Source organism: Phragmites australis, chromosome 21 (genome assembly GCF_958298935.1).
Source record: "Phragmites australis chromosome 21, lpPhrAust1.1, whole genome shotgun sequence".
Lineage (NCBI taxonomy): Eukaryota > Viridiplantae > Streptophyta > Magnoliopsida > Poales > Poaceae > Phragmites > Phragmites australis.
In genome coordinates this window covers 13,050,222-13,072,907 of record NC_084941.1, presented here as the reverse complement: position 1 = coordinate 13,072,907, position 22,686 = coordinate 13,050,222, and the positions used below count along the sequence as shown (strand labels likewise).

At 43.3% G+C, this 22,686-nt stretch overlaps 1 protein-coding gene across 1 annotated transcript; it reads right to left on the bottom strand.

Moving 5' to 3' along the window:
* Positions 1 to 20,007: 20,007 nt before the first annotated feature.
* Positions 20,008 to 22,415, bottom strand: LOC133902918 (red chlorophyll catabolite reductase-like). Its single transcript, XM_062344243.1, has 2 exons — positions 22,079 to 22,415; positions 20,008 to 20,708 (listed from the first exon to the last, which is right to left on the bottom strand). Exons 1-2 carry the CDS (start codon positions 22,376 to 22,378, stop codon positions 20,094 to 20,096), a joined length of 915 nt encoding a protein of 304 aa, XP_062200227.1. The 5' UTR covers positions 22,379 to 22,415; the 3' UTR covers positions 20,008 to 20,093.
* Positions 22,416 to 22,686: the final 271 nt, after the last annotated feature.

Sequence of the window (22,686 nt, the reverse complement as noted above, 5' to 3'; positions counted from 1 at the left end):
CTGATCATTCTTATTGCGAGCATCTTGTTCGTATCCTTGATGAAGCCGAACGGAAGACACGACGCAACACCTTCAAATTTCTCAACGTGCAATGGAGTAATCACTCCGAAAATGAAGCGACGTGGGTATGGGAAGATAGACTTCGTGCTAATCATCCCAAGCAACTAGTGAGCGTTGCTCTAGTTTAAAATCCTCAGGGTGGTTTCTCACGAAATCATAAAAGTTCCTTGTTTCACCGAACTCTTCCCTCACTCATACCGAATCTCGGGACGAGATTCTTTTAAGGGGGGGGGGGGGTTTGTCACGTCCTAAATTTCCCTAATCATATCATTAAGCATACACATGTCATTAGCATCGTATTTATGTGTCAAGCACTGTGAATTTATTGAATTTTATATGGTGGTTTGTTACTTATTTCATATTTTAAAAATAGCCGATGTTAGAGTTTGCGAGAATGTGGAAAATACTAGAGTACTAATCTTTGGGCTATTAGATTGGGGAGAGAAAGATTTGTTTTTCAGCTGAACTTTTGTGCTCTCTTACTCGTGGGACCCATTTTGGCTGGCCCCACACTCTCTCCCTCACTTGAGCAGCAATCCCACCCCTTCACATCAGCTCCCTCACTCTCCTCCCCTCTCCCCCACGCCCAAACAGCAGTAGGAGCTGCTGCTCCTTCCCTCCCCCATTCAAACTCTCTTACTCTCCACCCAAATCCCACCCTAAGCCATTAGATTTGAGGTATGCATGTATTATCATTGAAACCTTCTCCTCTCTAGCTCTTCATCCCTCTAATTCTTTCTCATATGCATGAAGGATTGGAGGAGTGGCAATCAATTTCGTCGCCTTTTGTGGTGCTGAAAATTGCAGCAAGTTGCTCCCCTTATTCAAGTGATCTCCTTTGATTCTTCCCCAAATCAATGTCCTCAAGCTTTGGCAAGGGACTGTGGGTAAGTACCCTAAGTTTTTCCTTGATGGCATTGCATATTTTAACTTGATTTTAGATGGTGTTGAGGGATGCAAATCGAAGATTGGCGAAGCACATCATGTTCTTGAGGTTTTGAGCTTTAGGAGTGAAAGGAGGGAAGATTAGTGATTCGTGTTGCTAGAGTGAGTGTATTAGGTGTAAAACTGTTGTATGAGTACCGTTGCATGTTTATGTGTTAAGGATTTTAACATGCAAATCAAATCCACCGAAAACTTTGCTTTGCAAAGTGCTCTCTGGAGAGCCCTGAGTATTTGGACTAACCCAGATAGTCCGAGTGTCACAGCGAGCATCCCGTTGATTTATATTAAAAAATTGTTACGATTTAGAGTGTCTTTTGAGTTTAGAACTCTTCTACTAGTCCTTACGCATGTTTGGATGGAAGGGATTTAACATGCACTTTTGAATCAATCGCGAGAATCGCCGCGAGTTTTGGGGTTGCCAGGAGACAGAGTGTCTGGATCCACCTGGAGACTCTGGGTAATTCGGGTTAGAACTTCCCGAGAGTCCCCCCATAGAGTATAACCTAGAAAATCCGGCTAACCCGGACTATCTGGCCCAGCCCGGATAGTTCGGACCAATTGAGTTAGAGAAATACCGAGAACCCAGGTTGACCCGGAATGTCTGGCCCCACCCAGAGGGTCTGAACTTGGATACTCAGGCCTGACCCAGACTATCCGAGCAGCTGTTATTTTCCAACGTTGTTTAGTTCGCAAAAATTATTTGTTCCTTTGTATGTCTTGTGCCTTTAGCTTGTGTTTATGATACATCTTGTACTATTATACATCATGTAGCACATATCATCGTATCTCTTTCATACTCATCATTGCATGCGTTCTTATTTAGTGAATGAAGGACCGGATGGTGATGAGGCCGCGATGACGAGGTTGCAATCGAGGGCGATCCGAAGGTTGTTTATGTTGTTGGTGAAGCTAATCAATAAGACAAGCATCTAAGTATACTACACCTATTACTTTGGATCTCGAATGATCTAATTTGATAAGATATGCTTTATGTATGTTTGCATTGTTATGAGTCAAGTGTTGGGTTGAGACAGGTAGATCATAATTTTTGCACTATCCGCCCTTTACGTTGTTTATCCCTTAGTCCATTGTAACCTGGGTTATTCATGTCACTTAATGGTCTAACTTAAAATGAATGTGTTATGCTCAGCATGGCATAGGTCTTCGGTAAAAGTCAAGCGGTGGTTCGGTCATCGTTCGCAAGCTTAGGGCTTACCTTATATCACAAAGATAATGATGATGGAGGATGGTGTAAGTTAGTGAGGATAAGTCGAGATTTGGGCAGGCAATAAGGATGGCTCGAGAAGGGAGTCTCGGATACTATAGGCCCGCTTGAATCAATTAAGCACCGTCCGTTGTTACAGTTGGCTTTAGCACTTCTTCGTACTTTTTGTATATCTCAACATGGGATGGATGAGCTGAATATCTTATATAGTTGTGATCTTTTGGTGTGTTAGTCTCGGGTGTTGCCAGCAAAATAGGCCTGGAAGATGTATCTAGTTTGCTCTGGGAGTAGTTCTAGATGATCATGGTTGGAGTAAAAGCATGATGAGGCGTCCATACAAGAAACATGGTTGGAGTAAAAGCATGATGAGACGTCCATATAAGAAAAACTGAAAAATATACTGTCACTATGTATTGCAATACAGTAAAAGGAGGAAAACACACTGTAAGTCTGTAAGATGCACCAATTGCATATAAATAATTCTAAGAAGTACCAACGGATATGGATCTGATAGGATCCTCTAAGACTCTATTTAGCAAAGCTTCAGGTTCGGTTTTACACCTCTGCTCTACAGATCTATGGTAGAGCAGATCCATTGTGGATCGAGAGTTGTTAATGTGGTATTTGGGTACTAGGTTTGCTCTAGCTTTAAGAATGAGAGGTTTTTTGTTGAATTGTCAGTGCTACCCACAGTGTTATCACTTGTATAAGTACATCTCTGAAATCATCAAGAAAAAATCAAGAAGTAATAAGTGAGTAACAATGCTTGCATACATTTCTAAATTTCACAAGAGAAATCATTTACATGTATATTCTTCCAGCCGTTATTGGCAAAGAAAATGCACAATCGCTTCTGAGATCTCTCTTCTATGATGCATACAGTAAGATTGTACTTCCAACTTTTCTGACTGACCAGTTCAATCAATTTTTCTAAAACAACCGTAGGATACTAAAACAATCTGCAAACAAGAAAAATAACAATTAGGGAGACGTACCGCGGTGCGGAGAAAGGCTGCAGGCCTAAGTTTGGCGGTGGATGCGAGCACCATCGCTCTAGGGTTTGGGAGCGAGTTGGAAGAGAGTGATATGAGAGGGAGACCGAGTCGGGTTGGGCTGGGGGATGAGTGGTGGAGGTGGTATACCCGATGGCAAAAAGGGTAATATTCCCTCAACTTGGTGTAGTGGTGGAGCCAAAAAATTTCGATAAACTGGGAAAATTTTACACTATAGACATAGTATCAATCATAATCTCAAGAACCGTAATAATTTAGTATTAAAAATATGCTCTAATTTATAAAGCAACATCAAAATATGGAGAGGATGTCGATGACTATCGATGTCACTGATTATCTTATCTCTTAGGACTTCATGGCTTTTAATATTTTGTATTTCAAAGCAACAAACGTTCATTTGTTCCAAATCTGGTAGTGCTTTTATAGATTGCAGGCCATCTAGGTTATTTTTATTAGGATTCTCCTGTGAACAATTTTCAGCAGAAATAAACATAAATCCATCATCATTAATCATACGAGCCAAAAAAATATTCAATTATAAATGCTCCAATTGATATATTTGCATAGCTGGAGTGACTCCGATGGTGCTGGGTCCTGGCTCAGCCTTTGATTTGATGAGTTGGTTGGTTTCTAGGGAGTGGATCCACATTTGGAGTCAAATTTTGGCCACTTCACTGAATTGCGCTAGGGATAGGGGCGATCCATGAATCAGTTTACTCTAGGAAAACCTAGAGTCGTCCCATTTGACAGGGATTCACTCAGATCCAATGTGGATTACAGATCTAGAGCCTTGCCAAACATCCCTTGAATCGAAAAACTATACATATTCAATTATCTCTTTTTCCGAGATCGGCATTTGCACGTATTTCTTTAAGAAGAAATTAGATTACAACTCGACCTACAAAGGACCTTGAGCAAAAGCTTGAGCTAGAAACAATATCTAGGTTCTACTTACGTAAACCATTAAACGACCTAGGCAACTAATGCTATGTAGAAATAGACAAATCCATGCTTAAGGAAAGAAGAGCGACAGTAGGCTGCAACCAGCCTGCATCCAAAGCTCTGCCTTAGCCTGAATCTTATCCGACAACGGCCGCGGCATGGAAGGCTCCCTTGCATTTCGTTCTTTCCATAGCATCCAAGTAGTCAGAATCACAAGTGAATCAAATCTCTTTCTCACTTCTTTCTGCGTATGTTCTCTGCATTTTAGCCACCGGTCCGACAGGGAGTCAACCATCTTGCGTTGGTTTTAGCGCGTGTCTGCGAGTTTTGAGGCAGTAGTATGAACCACACTTCTCTTCTCTGCCATAACTACGGCTCGTCAGAAGATGCTCGACCGATTCCACCTCTTTGGCTGCAGAGTGCACATGGACCTTGATTTGGTAAATTGTGACGTTGCAATCTTTGTGAAGTCCAGCAGCGCCTGTGTAATGCCTACCAAAAGAAAAACTTGCAGCGAGCACGTGCCTTCCAGAGTTAGGCTTGCTAATCAGTGGTCAAGCACTAGTTGGCTAACTAGTGGTCAGTCATTTTCACTTCTTTCCCCTTACTAGCAACAATGCACATGTTCCACCCATGTGGAATCAATAATACTGTAACGGAGATAAAAAAATTCATGACAAAAAATAATTGAAAAACAAAAAACTGATGATGCACCTCTATAAATAGAAGAAAATAATTGTGTATTAACATTTTTTAATATCGATAATGTCTATTAATTGCAGGTTTCTAAATTGATTGCATGTTTCCAAATAATCGAGAGGGGAGGAGACATGGACTAATTTTGACTGCGGACTATTTGATCGTGTAAGATATACGGTGGAGATCGTTCGCATCTGCCACAACTCATCTATTTTATAGGAGTATATATTTTTTTGAGTCATATATAAATCAATGTATAATTCCTTATTTTATTTATTTTTGTTGGCTCAAGGTCCTTTTAGTTGCGTCAATATTTCTTTTCTGAGAATTGAACATTCAGCATTTCTTTTGTTTATTCAGTATTTTATTCTCAGACACACTGATTCAACATTTCTTTTGTTGATTCAACATTTTTGTGAGACTTGTTGATATAACATTTCTTTTTCGAAACTGTTTGAAACCTTTTTGGGATTTCTAAATTTGAGTTTTTGCATTTTAAGTCTCTGAAAAATTCATTGGTTTTTCTGGAAACAACATCCTAAGTGGTAAGGTCACCAAATTTTAAATATAGGTTACTGACCACCCATATCATTATATATAAAATTTTCATACAATTTTTTTGGCATCATTTGAATGAAAAAAAATTCGAAAAGTAAAATAAAAAATTGTCAAACATGTATGTCACACCCTAATTTTCAATTTTCTCAAATTTATAAAATTTCTAAAATTTTCAAAGATTTGATTATAGGTTGAACAATTAGAATAGGAAAAATCCTATTTTCTAAATTCAAATTTGAATTTTGAATTAGAATTATTATTTGTTTGTATGCATTCATGTTGAAAAGAGGCATTTAAGTTTTATTTTGGCTCTTGGTTTTCCTTTGGATTTATTTGAATTATTATGAGTTAAAGCTAATTTTCAAAGGGTTTCAAAATGATTTCATGAGTTCAAATATCTTCATTAGCTTTCAAATGTTTTCATAAACTCAAAATATTCTTTTTGGCTTCAAAAATGATTTCATAGGTTTGTTGGGATTTTCTAAAAGTTTTAAGCTTCTTTAGGTCTTTTCCCTGTGGCCTAGCCCACCAGCTGGGCCGATCTCCTTCTCCCGCTCTCTTCCAGCCCAAGCCTAGCTCCACTTTCCCGCCCGGGCCGCACGTGTGTGCCACGGCCTAGCCGCGCCACGGCAGCTGCTCCCGAAGGCAGCCCATCCTTTTACGTTTCCGCCGAGTCACTGCCATGTGGGCCACCAGGTCATCGTCTTCTTGCCGAGTCCGACTCGTTCATGAGCTCGCTGCCGCCTCAGAATCCATGTTTCGCACACCCCCGAGGCTAATAAATAGCGGCCGACCTCGCACGTGCACCCCTCAGTTCGATCTCGCCAAAAAGCCGCTGCCTCCCATGCTTGATCTCGCTGAGTTCGGCTCAAATCCGATCCGCCGTTGCCCGCCATTGCCACACCACCCGAGCTCACCGAATCACCATTTCAACGTCGCTTTGTCACCACCAAGCCACCCTAAAGCTCAGTCGTTCTCCGCTGAGCGCTCTCGTGCCTTGTCCCACACTCTTCGGCCACCGAAGCACCCATCCCGCCTAGCTCCAAGAGCCACCGCCATTGTTCAATGCCATCCGGGTGAAAACCTATTTTTGCCAATGTCCCCATCAGATTCGTCGTGCTCCCATGATCACCATCCATCGCTCGCCGTCGCCATCCACTTGCCAGAACCCGATGGGCGAGATCCTGACGCTCCTCGCCGTGCAGCTCATCGATCGGACGCCTCGCCACCTCTCCGGCCCCTTTGTTTCCCGAGGTGAGATCCCCATCCACTTCTTTTGCTCCTCTGTCGCTCGCCGTTGACCCTCGAAGCTGGCGATGAGGTTTTCACCGTCCTCCAGCAAAGTTCGCCGCCGTCCTGACCTCTCTCTGTCGTGAGCCAAGCCACCGCCGGTCATACCTACTGGAGCAAACTAGAGCCATCTGGTATAAAGACAACGACTCAGATTAGATCCTCAACATACCCCTTCGTTGACCAATAGTCGAACGCCACGTGTCCTCCATAAATCCCTATCAGCACAACCTCACCACATCACCCTTCCACATCAGCAGATTTGATGACATGTCAAGCCACATCAACCAGTCAAGCCTAGTCACCATACCCAGTCAACAAACCAAGCTTTTCCAGTACAAAAATAATTCCAATAATTCCAGGAATTTGGCAAATTTTCAATTTAGCCCTTGAACTCTTCTATAATTGCATATAAGCCCTTGTCTTTTACGGATCATATCCTAAACTTTTCTATAGTTGAAAATAAGTCACTTTGTTTTTTAAAAAGGTCCTTTTAACTTTTTGGTAATTACAAATTAGTCCTTTTCTTTTTCAGATTTAATTGTTTCAGCCATAACTTCTTCGTTTTAACTCCGATTTGACTAATTCTTGCGCTCAAATTTTTCTAAAATCATGATCTATCCAAGCATGCCAATTTTAGGTATCAATTATCCTACCTTTTTAGTAGTTTTCCCTCATTAACATTTGAGTCCCTGTAACACGAAGATATTATTTTGATTAGTAAATTTATGTTTGTCACATTGACATATAAGTCCTGGCCAGATCTACATATCATTGTGTCACAAACATGAATTTATGATATTAAAATAATATATTAACTTTATAAGTCCCTCATGTTAATTAACCAGTTAATCTTTTCTATCATTTCATGTGAATTCTTTCTTATCATTTCATGTGAAACCTAAACCCTAGATCTTTCATCTTTCTTCGAGAGAAGTCCAATCAATTCCATTCTCTTTGTTCAGCCCAATCAAAGATCCTAGTCTGTAGTTCTATTCCTTTTTTTATTTGTAATTTGGAGTTTATTTGGTGTTTATTTGATGTTGCTTTGATTATCGATAGAATTCACGATTAGTCGATAACGCTTCGGATCAGTTCAAGGGACTTCAAGACCAAGGTTTCAACAACACTGAGTAGCATTGGGAATAAGGCAAGTGTCCTTGATCATCTTGAACCTATGATTTAAACTGTTTTGTTTTACAAAATTGCATGCAGTGTGTGTAAATATGATGGGTAGTCACCTATGTTAGGGTTTTCCCCAGATTTTCCCTTATCATCCCTTGGAACCTAGATGGTTTATGATTAGGTATTTTTGGTGGGTAGATTGCTTAGCCATGCTTTTGGGATACTGAAAAGTGGCATAATCTTGACTAATGAACTTATGCAATAATGGTAGTTAAATTGTTAATGGTCTAGCAACATGGAACCTTAGGCCTTAAGCAAAGTGATTTTGATGGTTGTCATGGTTGTGATATTGGTTTAGTGTTTTCTCAAGTAACCTAAGTAAGGACTGGTTCGTGGAGTGAGAACCCAAGAAGTAACGTACCAACCACGAGGCTGATATGGGTAATGCATGACATACTAGTTAGAATCTATCCAGTGTATGTTGTGTCAGCACAAAGGGGGACTTCTGGGTAGGAGTTAGACTCGCGTAAACCCTGACAGTGAAACCTAGTGGGCAGATACATATTAGATTAGGCTCTAGTTAGTGGAAAATGTGATTTAGTGATTTCTTGATGGCACACCACTGACGTGTGTTAAGTGTGTTGCAAACACGACAACATGGAATTCATTGACTCGTGGGGAAAGCTGAACATCTTTACAGAGTGTAAACATTGTTATAATAGTTGTGCCCTCGGTTATAGGAGACTTGGATCCTCACATGATTAGTGTGTTGTGGATGTGGGTTTGGTTATGGTTTTAGTTATGGTACAGGGAGTATTAGACGGTTATGGTGTGCAAGGTGGGGAGTCTTGTATACTAGATATTGGACAGTATGGGTTATATTTACTTAATAATTGTTTAATACTTTTTGAGTCCAAATATCTTTTCATTACTCGTATTTACATAAATATACCATGTGCTAGCCTATTCTTGTTGTAATCCTACATATCATTATTCTCCCATACTTGCTGAGTACTCCATGTGCTCACCCTTGCTATCTCTCACAATACATATGCTGTTCAGTGGAACACTTTGAAGATTTTCAACACGACGACCTAGCGTTCTAGGAGCATGTCTTTCGGTCAGTGCCTGTGGAATGCTTGGTCGCCGATGTTTTCGTCCGCTACCGTCGTTTAGATGCTGCCATTTAGTTATTAAAGTTGTTTAGGTGAAGTCTTTTTGTAAGAAGTAAACAATTGTAAGTAAATGTATTGCTTTTGTTACTTCACCTATGACGTTCTTATGTGTGTTAAACTTCCTAGGCACACATAAGCCGCACTTGATTTTGTAAGTTAAAACCGGGTGTAACAATGTACAACTATAGAATATCCTTCTTCCTATCCTTCTGTTTGTAGAGCACGCGCCATTGTTGCCCTGCGCCATTCTGCCGCTCGCGTGCCGTCGCTGCCCTGTGCCTGGCCTCCCCCGTGCCGTCGCTGCCCTGCCCCATGAGGCTAGCCTCTCCGAACCCTAGCAACCATGCCGCCTACCGCGGCCCCACTCGGACTCTAAACATCGCCATCGCCTTCCTCGCAGATGCGTGGAGCCGTGGTGGGTGGGAATTGGGCAGGTGGCAGACGGATGCGAGGCGGGTGACGGTTGCAGCGAGGTCGCCGCTACGCAGAAGACAGGATGTGGATGGGTGGGAGGAGGAGGAAGTAAAGAAGTAGGTGATGGATGCAAAGATCATGACTGATCGGCTAGCCCATCATAAACTGATTTGGAGTTTCTAATCCTCTTTGGAATCACATTCCAGGGTCTTGATGGAGCGGCCCTCAATCCAGTAGTCTGTCCAGAAAAGCATCTGAGCCCCATTGCCACAATAATCATTGTGGCGAAACTTGAAAAGAGCCTGAGAGCATGTGGGGTTGAAGTAAGAAGAGACCATATTTTGTCAAGATCAATTTTGTGCAACCATAACAATATGAGACGAAGACCAATGCCGACTAGTTTTAGACCAAGACCAAAATACATCACTTGGCTTACCCAGTTTGCTGGTTGTATAGGGATTCTAAATATTTACTATATAGATAATGTGGGCACTGGACTTTTCTTGTCGGTTACCGTCTCTCGCTGTTCCCGAGCTCAACAAATAAAGAGCCCTATCGAGGATTTGTTACTAGTCGTAATTTATTTTATAATATAGAAAATAGGGATATCGGCTACTCACCAAAGCATATCCTGTATAGAGACACATAGTTTATACAGGTTTAGGTCCTAAGTAGGATAATAGCCTATGTCCTGTCTTGCCTTGATTATTTTTGAATCAAAAAGTACAATGATAAAATATGAGGCATTTAACCTTAGGAAGTAGGCGAATTTTCCTGTGTCGCACAAGACCTAATCAAATAGGGGATTACTTCTGCCATGGATCTTTAATGTGTGTTAGTCTTCTAATCGACTAGTCTTGAGGGGTTTCGTGACTTCGAAGATTTAAAGGCGTGACTTGCTTGTGCTTTGATTGGCTCCATGGAAGAATTGGTAGTTTGGTTGCTTGATGCCTGGGATGTAGCCCTCTCCCTGTCTTATATAGTTCGGGGGAATCAAGGGCTCGATCCTAATCAGATATCTCATGCGTATTCTACTTGGATTTTAGAACTATCGAATATTTAGGATTCCTTATTGAACAAGAGATAGTTTTCCTAATTTGAAACCATCAGCTTCCTCGCAGAATCTTTCAAAAACCGATGATCAGTAAATGAACAAACCCACCGTACAGTTCCAAGAAATGAATGGTCACGCTGGCTTGCAACCCGAAGGTATTTATAAACTTAAGGTTGTGGGTACTGTCTCCTAAAACCCTTTGCCTTCACCTGAGCCAAGAAACCTTTCTTCTTCCTTATGTTCTTTTTATCATGGCATCCTCATCCTCTTCTAGTTCTAGGGATTTTAGAAATCCACCATTAGGACCATCCCTAGCTTCACTGACCGTTGCCTCCATCACCTAAATTACCTTCACCTGCTCCACCTCCTTCACCAGTGCAGTCACATTCCTGTGTTAAGCCTGTTGTCATCTCTTCCGACAAAGAGAAGACATAAGATGAGGTAGTTGGTGGCCCTACTGCCACCGAGCTCAGGCAGCCGGGTGAGACTTCCCCCGTCGATCCCTTGGCTCCATTCCAAGAAGAGATCAACTGGGATCTTCTTGAAGAAGAGATGCACTAGAAAGAGACCATAGATGCAGAGAAGAAGAAGGAGGAGAGGAGGCTGTGGACTCCTCATCACATTCAACCTCTCCCAACAACAGCAGAACAGCCAACTTCTACATCAGCTACTCTAGCTTTCTTTTTCTATTATTTTCTTCTCTTGAGTTGTTCGAAAAATTGGAACTCGGAGATGCAATGATACTTAGATTGCATCTTTTTAATGTAAAGTGTTTTAGCTTATCTTTTAGTGATGAAGACTTTTGCTAAAAAAACCTTCATAGAACATTTATTCTTTTTCCATACCCGAATACCAAGTTGAGTCCTTCCTGATCGAGAAAAAAGTGTTCGATCGAATAGGTACCGAAGGTAAGGTTAGATTCCTCTTTGGGTAGGGGAAAAGTTGGCAACGCCCACGTGACTAGGACCCACCTTTCTCACACTGGTGCTTGAGTACTGATTGTTTACATTTTTCTCCTCAAGTCACATCGCATTAAATGTGCATAGCTTTTTGAAGAGCTTGTAGAGGCAAGTCACGGCTTTTAAGGGAAGGCAAACTGCGACCACTCCCCCATGATCTGGAGTTTCTTTTGAAACAACAAAAATCTCGACATCGGTGAAGGAGCCATTACCTCTTCTTTCCCTTTTCATCATGTGCTAGAGATGATCATTTGGCTTTTATGCCTAATCTTCTTGTGTCCAAAAAATTCTCATCTTCCTCCTTCCAAAAAACCCTCTTTGCTTCGACTGGCTTTCCTGGCTGATGGTGGTGATGAGTGGTTGAAGTCTGATATGAGTTGGGCTAGCCTGAGCATGTTGGTCGAAGATGGTCTCCTTCCCACTCACAGTCTGATGCCCTAGAGAGCAGCTGAGGGAGAGGAGGTCCCCACCTAGAACATCGATGAAGTCGTGATGTTTGAGGATTTAACATACCGTGGTCTTCAACTCTCGATGTCCGACTTCCTCATGGAAGCCTTGGACTATTACGTCATGTGCCTTATCCACCTCAACCTCTACTCCACAACCATGATGAGCATGGAGGTGATGCCCATGCTAGATATTTTCTGCAGCTTCTACCAACTAAAGAACTTCTCCAACGGAGTTTCTAGTTCTACTAGGTTCATTCTCGGGTCAGGAGTTTTGGGAAACAACATCCCTTTCTTGCCCAGGACCTCTTGGTCGGGGTGCCATTCGCATTGGTTTTACTGCCAGTGCGAGGTCAAGTAGAGCGTAGAGTACCTAAACCTTATGGCGGTGAGGAATTTGTGCTAGAACTCGAAGGTTTGGGCCACCCGTGATGTTCAAATCATCCTCAACAGGATCAAGAACCTGAGGACATGATGCACACTTCATTTGGCATCGCCTCAACCCCCTCAAGGATAGGAACCACCTAACCTAGGAGTATCGTTGCTCCTTCGACCCAACTCGTGACACACCAGATGGCAAGGCGGCGCTTGAGTATGATGTGTTGAGTTGTTTATTTTACTATCATTTTTCAATAGAGTTTTCTTCCTAGCCACAATTATGTCCGGAGAGGTCGCTTTTCAGCGAGCTAAGTTCCTACTCATGAACTAGTACCAGGGGACCGCCTCGATATCCAGAAGGTGCTCTATGACATGGCTTTAAATGTTTGAGGGGGTGTGGGGGGAGCTCTTGGCGCAACGAATAATGGTACAACACGTGAATTTATCACGTGATTTGGTAAATAAGTATCAGTCCTTCAAATTGATTCTTGCAGCCTCAGCCCCCACCTGCTTCATCGTCATAGGCTGGAATCACCGAAGCCAACATGCAATTGGGCTAGGAAATCATGGATATTCACTCATCCCCGAGTCCCGACTAGCAGTGCCCACTGAAGCGTTTGAAGAAGGTGACCGCTCGTTGTTTCTGGCAAACCGGCCAAGGTACATCCATGCTCTCTCCTGATTACCCTGTGCCTCAATCCGCCCTAGGGGTTCCAGGGGAGGATCCCGAGTCCCAACTAGAAGTGCCCACCGAAGCATTTAAAGAAGGTGACCGCTCGTTGTTTCGGGCAAACCGGCCAAGGTACATCCATGCTCTCTCTTGATTACCCTGTGCCTCAATCCGCCCTAGGAGTCCCAGGGGAGGATAAGGTGGTGGTAGATCAGTCTACAGGTGCCCCTTCCTATGTCGAGCAAGGGGACACACTTATGGACTAGGCACCGGTCCCGATGTCACCAGCTTCATCCATGCCTGCACCCACCTCCTCGAGTCAAGAGAACTCAGGAACATAGTCTTTTGAACCGGAGGGGTAGAGGTTGTCTGCTGGAGGTGGGCCAAGTAATGAATCCTCAAGTTCTCCCTCCATAAGAGGGGAGGACCCTGAGATCGGTCCCATCGAGGGGGGTAGTTGGTCTAGTAGTACCTCGGAAGACTTGCCTTTACTTTCGTGGTTCCATCCCCAATTGACCTTCGACGGTCTCAGGTACCTACATCACTATATTAGATTCATCTTCTTAATGAACTTATTTTTACCTGTATAGGCTTTTGCCTCTCAGCCTCGTGCCTGGGGTTAGAGATTGTGGGGCATTGACTTGCTCAATACTGGTTGCCAATCCTACGATAAGGGATACCCTTGAGACTCCTTCGGGAAACTCCCTTCCCTTTCTAGGCGTAGGAAGTCTTCTACCTGATGAAAGGCTTGGGGATGACAAGGTGGATGCGATGGTAGCCAAGTTGTCTAGAGAGCCTATTGCTCAAGGGGATGCAATAGCCAACCAGCCTGCGAGAGGCGTAGTCAGGCTGTCTGGGGCATCAAGAATCATCTCTATCGACCCTGAGGTACATCTTGAGCATAGATTCTTACTTCGTTATTCATCATGTGTGATGATACTCATTTGTTCCAGTTAGTGGATATCATCTCTAGTTTCTAGTGCCGGCTAGCGCGCCTACGCTCAAAGTCCATGTGAGAGATCAAGTGGGTCTCCTCTAAGCATCAGGCAAAAGCTACTAAATTGTAGGAGGAGATATCGAGTAAGCATAATTATGTTGTATGTATTATTTTGTACCTGAATGGGGTCTTAGGCAAAGCCCCTTTGTGTTTAATCAAGGCTTAAGGCTGAGGTGGAGCGGGTAAAGGAGCCAGAGGCATCTGTCGAAGCAAACTCAGAGGTTCTACAGAACCAGCTGGAGGCCATGGTCCCTTTGGTGAGGAAGTCCTTCCCAATCTTCAACCGCATCCTTCGGAAGGTGACTATGAGTAGCATGGTGTCTAATTTTGGAGGAGCACAGGGAGGTGGCTCGCGAGAGCCTAGAGACGACGCTAGGGTGTCTGAAGAGCCACTTGTCACAGATTGGCATTAGCATACCTGGATGGGGCTATGCGTCCAACCCTTCGGAGAAAGCCGTCTTTGAGCAAGAGGGCCTCTAGATAGCCACTGTGATCGCCACACCTTTGGCCTTGCTAGATGCTTTTGCACATCATTGAACACTTTAAACTTGTTATGTAATAAGTTACATACTCTTCTTGGTACTTCCCATTGAGTAGGTCCGGGCCGGAATAATTAGTTTTTATTAATTCCACCATGAGAACCATAAATTTATTGTCTCGTAGGTATTACATAGCAATTTGGTGCTTTTTAGTCAGGTGCTTACCTCCGAGCGGTTTCCCAAGAAATGTCCTCGACGACTCCCACCAAGAATAGCTCAGATGAGGCTATGTTGTATCTCTGAGTGTTACAAGCTCGTTGGCCTATATATACTCGCGTACGTATTATCCTGATGTAGTTTTCTCGTAAGGCCTATTTTGAACAACTACTTCGAGGTAACCATGACTAAGTACCATCATGAAGTACACATTTTTTTGAAAAAAGACTGCTTTTAGAATATAATACTTTCCTTTTCCCCCGTCTGTCTAATTGAGATATGAACATATCAATCGGGTAGTCAAGAAATTCTTACCTAAGGAGAAAAAAAGTTTCACTTCTCTATCCCTTGACTATATGGTAGAAGAAGAACTTTTTAGTCAGATAGTTGAGAATTAGAGAGAAAAAAGAAATAAAATTCAAGTTCAACCGTATTTGAGGGTACTCACGATGCCACAATTTCATCAACCTAGCGAAGATCTACTAGAACCGTGATTTGTGCCATTGAGTTTTCAAGAGGAAGAACATAATGGATCTTAGAATAAAACATTCCACATTTATGAATTTATCATAAAGAAAAAGAAAAACATTTATTCCTAATGATCTACTTGCTAATAAATTGTACTAGAGCAAGGCGGCAATCCTGAGTTTGAGCTTGGGTCCACCTTGTGATCTAGACGCATCAAGCTAAAAATTTTGGAATGGCCGTGACCTCCTTGTCTTTGGACTTAGAGGATTTGGAATCCTCCATAGAACTGTACTCGTGATGGGGTAGTTGCCCTGCCACCTCGAGGCTTTTACGGTCGCATTTAAGCACCATGTGCCTATCACCTCAGATGTAGATGACTCCTTTCGGACCTAGCATTTTCATAGATTGGTAGGTGTAATGCATTACTGCCTTGAATCGCAAGGGATGGCCTACCTAGGATTGCATTGAATATTGTATTAATGTCGGCCACATCAAACTGGATTTTCTCTGTTAGGAAATTCTCGACATTCCCGAATGTTACTGAGAGTGAGACTTGCCCTAGTGGTTTGGACGAAGCACCTTGAATCTCACCGAAATGCGTACTTCACAGGTGCAACCTTGGATCTTGGCATCTGCATGTTATCTAGAGCACTAAGAAATAAAATATTAAGGGAACTTCTCCATAAATTAAAACACGATTTACCTTACAGTTACTGATTGTGGGCTCAACCACAATTTGGTAGCTGCCTGGGTTGCTGGCAACTCTGGGACAGTCGACCATGTCAAAGGAGATCACAACGTTCACCCATCAAAGGGCCTTGGGTACTAAAATAGAGACAAAAAGGATTTCCATTCTGTGCTCTTGGCCTATCATTTGGACTCATAGCCGGTCGACACTCCGAATATATGGTTGACTTCAAGGGATCCACTTGGGAATGGGAGGTCATCTTCGTCACTCTCTGCCCATTTGGAGCCAGAAGCCTTATTTGAGGGTTGCTCCCTCTACTTCTGCTCATTGAGCTGCTTGAGCTAACTCTGGCATAAATCGGTGTCATGGGTGTTTGAGTCACGAAACGTGCACCAGTTCTTCTTCGAGCCCCCTCCTGATCTAGACTTCTTTCCATTGTCAAAGGTCTTTTAGGAGGCATTCATGACATTATGCTCCCCAGTCTTCTTCTTTTTGACTAGTTCAAATAGTTCTCGGACGTCTTAGGGAGGTCGCATCGCCATGTCTTTGAACAACCTTCTATCTCTTGTGCCTTGTTTGAAGGTGTCGATGGTCGAGGGATTGATAATCTCCGGGATAGTGTTCCTTACGATACTGAATCTCTTGATGAACTCCCAAAGCCACTCTTTTGAGCCTTGGCGAAGACGATGAAGATCATCTTCCTTCCCTGGATGTTTATAAGTCCCTGGGAAATTGGCACAAAAGATGTCGCAAAGTTGTTCCCATGAGTCAATCGGCTCGGGAGGCAAGTTGGTTAGCCACGAGTGGCCTGACCCTTCCAAAGCTATAGAGAGGTAATTAGCCATGACCTGTTCGTCACCTCCAGTAGCAATGATGGTTGTGAAGTAGATCGAGAGAAATTCTAGGGGTTAGTTGTTCCATTACATTTCTCTACTGAATTGGGTCAGAATCTACACAACCAACGCCATATATCAGAGCTGGTGAGTGAAAGCTCGACAACCAGTAACAACAAGATTTCTCTGACTATAATCATCCTACCCTCAGAAGTCCAAGCGAGTCCAGACATCGTGAGCCTAGCGAGGCCTAGGTGAGGGTTCTCCATGTCCTCTTGTCCTACTGTGAGCTTCATAACGTGCATTGTCCCTTGAGTTCTCAATAGGGGGCTCAACATGAAGGGTCCTACCAGATAGGGGTTCTTTTGTTGCACACCCTGAGATGACATCTGGAGTTGCTCTGGGTGGTTGACTGGACGAAGGAGTGTCACTTTTTTGACAACCAGAGCTCTCAGCCACATGCTGAGCTGTGTCGATGTATCTAGCCATCTCCTACATCCAATTGGCATAGTTGGCACCGGATGGGTCGTTCAACCCTCCTGGAGGGACAGAGTTGAGTAAGATCTTGGTACATTCCAAAGACTATGCTATTCGAGACCTATATTGAGTATTGGTGAATGTGCTAAAAAGGTTTCGGGGGGCCAATGGTATCATGACACCCTGACTTCTGGTGTTACTAATAGCTGTTAGGGGGTTGGCTGGGAGAGCCAAGATGACCAACCCCCTCTAGCTATAGCCGTACTGTTCCCTCCGGCAAGAGGAGGCGGGATTTCCTCTGTGGTCGGATTAGTGGTGGCATCAGGATCATCCCTGTTCCCTTGATCTTTGGCTTTGATAGTACTGCCACATGATACTCCTCCTCATCCTTGGATGAGTTTGAGGAAGATGCAACAAACTTGGTAAATTAAGGCTCGTCCTACGGGATGTTATCATTGGAGCCCTCGATTCCTCGGTAACCCATGTTACCGATAGTAGGGATGTATGGAGATATTGGATGGCCTGACCTCCCGATGCGATTGATTAGGAGACTTCCTTGATCGGCCGACTGAAAAGTTGACTGGCCGAAGAATGCCTTTGGAGGCTGATCTCTGGTAAGTATTCCAGCCTTATGTAGATGTTAGGGCCGAAATCGCTGAGGTACCTTGATAGGACAACACTCATTCGAATACAACCACAACAAATGATGCTCCGATTGTTACACTTATGCAAGGTTCCATTATAAGAGCGTATACATTTCAATTAAATCGTGAGGTGAGCTTGTTTCTCTCTATTCATATTCATACTTAGAGAATGGAATGCTACTAAATAAATCTTGTGATGTTTTGCTACTTAGAAACATGGGAAAAGAAACATCAACATGTTCAAGCAATTCAAATGGGCGTCAAGTTAATTCAGCTATCTCTACACCAACTTGGCACATATTCCAAAGGACGCCATTGCCTTTCCATAGCCACAATAGAACTTGGACACCACCCTTCCACATCCAAGGCAAATCAGAGTCCAATTTGACTGCAACTCGGTTTCAGAATTCGATTCGAATTCAGCACACCACCATGCAACATAATAAACATATATCTCTCATATGGAGTCATATGGAAGTGTTTAGCCATAACATAGAAAGATTATGACGTGATCTTTCCAACCGATTCAGCCCTATCAACAGATTCCTTGTGAGAGACTTAGAATCATCAAAATGAACTGACAGTGTAACATATAGAGTTAGAGTTGGATTTTATTTCTTTACATTGTTTTGTAGCATCTAGGGGGCTTGCATGCTTCATAAATAGAGGCTAGGTGCAGTTATAGTACTTGAGTTTTGTTGAAGTATAGTTTTGCCTAGGGCTAAATAACACTGTCTCTAGTTGTGTCTTGCGATAACCTAGTTGACTACATTGTAGGGCTCCACCACATCAATACATCATCTGCATCTATATTCATGATTTCGTATTGCATTCAATTATTCTTTCTTGTTCTTCATTTTCTTGCATGGATAAGAGCTTCGTGTTCATGTTGATCGTGCCCACGGTAAGGTCAGTAACATCTAGGAGCTCATTTAGAGATTGCCCAGGCGCTCAGTTGTCGTACGAGTGTAGCTGGATTGTCATAATCGTCTCCGCCAAACTGACTTTTGTTTCTCATCAAAAGATCAGGACATCCATACCCATATCAAGTGGTACCAGAGCCATAGTTGATCGATGTGTTTTTCAGTTTTTGTAGTTGTAGATTGTTCTTTTTACCTACTTCCCAGAAAAAAGCCAAAAAAATAACATTGGGTTATCCGCTGTCCAAACCCTTTGTGCCTTACAATTTCTCTTTGGTATTTGCACTGTTGAATTTTTGATGCATCGTCGTGTTGAGTCGCTAGTCTTGGATGTAGCCTTTAGAGTTTTGAGTTATTATCACATTTTCATCACGTCGCTGGTGCACACGTCATCATCATTGCTGCCACGCACCACTCGAAGTTTTGCTTGCGCTCATATATCAGAGTGGCAATGGCAAAGAGGGAAGTGGGTAGGGCGAGGAGGAGGAGGCCATGACATGGATCTTTTGACAGCAGAGAGAGTGTGTGTGTGAAAAAACTCACATGTGCACCAATATAAAGCACCAAGAATCGTCCTCTCGACTTCCCAATTCCTCATATTCTAGATCGTTCTAGACGGAACCAACTGTAATATGGACCATATCACCAAATGATTTTTATGAAAATCCATCTAGAATAATATCAAAATTGCTTACAAATACAACTGTCTGCGATGTGGTAACTTATCCCAAACATCTCTAAGTGCAACTGTCTAGGATGATATCACATACGGGTTTTTTTGGTGATCGACTGTATTTTTACGTTATCACATATAGCTTTTCCCATCTAAGATACCAGCAGATGGATTATTGGTACCATCTATGATATTTTTATCATAGTTGGGTTTCATAAACTGATTGTAATATCCTTTCAGATATTTGATGTTCTGTAATAGTGTGTTGGTATATAAAAATGTATACAAATTGATCAAGATTTATTTCTTTGAGAAATATTTCCATAATAGTAATATTATTATCTTTACTAGTATCTCTATTATTTAAAAAATACGTAGTGATTCTTGTACCAGATAGAACGTTCTCGCACCAGGCAAGATATCCTGCCTCCAGTCCTGCAGACTACCTAAACTTTACAGAAACTACCCACCTCATAGCACTTAATCTCTATTACTACTCTGCTCGTATATGTTTCCCTCCTTAAAAATCCCGTTTCCGTGTTTCGTCTTTAACTCGTGCGCTCGCCTGCCTAACGCGTTACGCGCCATACAAGTTGACCGCATCTCGTCGCTCTCCGTAAATGGGCAGGCCAAATACTAGTACTATGAAAAAAAAACTATGGTTAAAATTCTTGCATTCGAGACTATGAAAAGTCAAAAACTGCGTGAGTTCAGTAACAGAGGAAGTATATACTCTACTATCCTTCTATGACCCGAGAAAGGCCTTGTTGATTTCATCCACGACCCTACTGCAGACTTCAGCCTCAAACATCTTGGGAAGGTTGGCAGACAGGTTAAGCTTCACCGATGTGGTTGAGATCATCTTGTCCCTGGCCACCAAGCTCAACCTATCCGCCTCCTCGATCTCCACGACGCTCCCAGCACACTGCTCGAGCCAGACATCAAGCACTGCCATGGCGGAGCTCGCGAGCTGGCCGCGCACAATCTCCTCCAGCGCCGCTTCCCCTCCTTCCCCGCACTGTATGTCGACGACGACCGCCGTCGGCGACCATAGGCTCCGCACCAGCAACGACGGCGAGACGTAGGGCCGTACCTGAGGGACACGCTCGATGTTCACGCGATGCGTGTCGACGCCGGTGGCGCTGTAGTATTTGTCGATGTAGTCCGGGTGGAGCGGGAGGTCCCTGCGCGGGAAGAGGTCGAGGAGGACGACGAGGGAGGACGGGCCGCCCTGGATGAGCTCCATGAGGAAGTGCGGCGCGTCGGTGGCGCCGTTGAGGAAGACGATGAGGGATGTGATGTCGATGGCGCCGCCGGACGGGATCGCGCGGTGGAACCAGGTCTCTAACATGAAGTCGATCTGCCGAGCACAGCAAAAAGGGAGCAGGTAACTATCCAACCTGAGCAATATATTTACCTAGCATGAGTTGCTTGTGCAACTTTATAAACAAATATTTGGATAAAGGCAATTTTTGACCCTGGATAACACGACTTCTAAGATTTTGTTCTTGGGCACGAAATTTTTTAATCTTCGAAAGAAGACGCTACTAAATAATGGTTATTTGCTGTGATCACGGAACCCATTAAAATATGTTATTTTACTAAACAGATAAGAGAAATAGTTTAAAATGACCATAAAGGCCTTTTCGTCCCAGTGCTGATTGAAAGTGTTCTGCTTTCAGTCGCCGAGTCACTACATGTTATTAACTTTTGGAAAGGATTGCCAACACCCGGTTGTATGGCACATCAATATCCACGCAAATCAACCCTATAATGTCGAAAATAGTTTTGAATATTTCATGCAATTGCGAAACATTCACTGTATGTTGGAAACTAAGATAGGTGGAGTAAGCGGACAACTTAAGTTGAGAAACATTCGTAGGAATTTCCACGTATATACTCCCTCCATTTCAAAATATAGGGTGTAATAAAATTTAAGAAAACCAAACTTCATAATTTTTACCAATAATTAGTCAAATTATATTGTAACAGAAACTAATTGTTAAAATATATTTTTAAATATTTTATCAAATCCTAATATGTCCTATAAAAAAAATAGAGGGAGTACTCGTTATCGCTCTCCAACGCTACCACCATGTCGTCTAAAGCGTCGAACCAATTAAAATCCACTGTACAAAACTAGAAATGCGTTTTTTGCCTATCTAGTTCATTATACGCATACAATTATAGATCAAAAGAACTAGAGTGGTCAATGATTAGCTATGGTCCCACCCATTTGCATCTCTATCTCACCCTACCGTCGATGTCCAAAAACTAGCCAGGACCCCTCCTTATCATCGGACAGTATAGGACCAACACGTAGGGTGAGCTGGTGACATAGTGTTGGTTCGCACTGCCGTGCCGGACACGCACCGACGGTTGGCAGCACAACAACGTGCGTATTCGATCTGGCTGTCCTATCGCTGGCTCCGGTTATAAATACATAATATTTTATATAATATATTATCAAATTTTTAAAATTTTAATCATCATTAATTTTTAAAATTTTTTGTTTCAAAGCATGAAAATTATAAGTGTAAATTTGTCTTGAAAAATTATTTTATAATTCCATAAGTATATTGAGTTTATAAATATATTTTATTAAAAAATAACAATCAAAGATAATCAAGACATATCCAAAACTCATGTTATTTTGACCGGAGGGAGTATGCGCATAAACTTGAGTAGAAGCATGAATGCATGGTACAACAGCGCGCTAGTTACGCATACCGAAGACCGAGGCGCGCCCCGGCGCACGTCGACAGAGCCGAGCGCGCCCCCCGCGGCGTCGCCGAACTCGGCGACGTCAGCCGGCACCTCCGACGGCAGCAGCCGCGAGCCCAGGCGCACCTCCGCCACGCGCGCGAGCGCCAGCATCACCTCCCGGTGCGCCAGCCGCGGCAAGCGCGCCACCGCGGCCTCCCTCCCCCTGGTAGATGACACCTGAAACGTTGACGCCCTGGCGTGGCTGCCGGCGGGGCGAGCGAGCCGGTGGTGGTGCCTGCTGCACGGCGCGGGAAGGGTAGCCATACCGCCGTGCCAAGACTGTCGCGTGCGCAACGAGATGTTCCACTACATAATTAGAGGCAGATCGATATATATACATGCAGGCACCACGCCGGGCGCTGACGTGCAAACTCTGCAAACTGGCATGTCTGTCCATGCCGTACGTCTTCCTCTAGACTCCTGGACGCTTCGAGATCAATCTCGCTCGGTCGCCCGCAGCAGCAGCGGCCGTCCAGTCGTGCGAACCAAGCCAAACGGGAGGCCATGCATCGTTCGTCAGTTCACTCGTCACTAATGTGACATAATGAGTACTCAATTTCGCGCTAGCTTTT

Excerpts from the sequence above, each read along its gene's own strand:
- LOC133902918 (XM_062344243.1), bottom strand. The coding sequence starts at position 22,378 with ATGGCTACCCTTCCCGCGCCGTGCAGCAGGCACCACCACCGGCTCGCT. Across the intron at positions 20,709-22,078 it reads GGGGCGCGCCTCGGTCTTCG|ATCGACTTCATGTTAGAGAC; the intron begins GTATGCGTAACT and ends TGTGCTCGGCAG.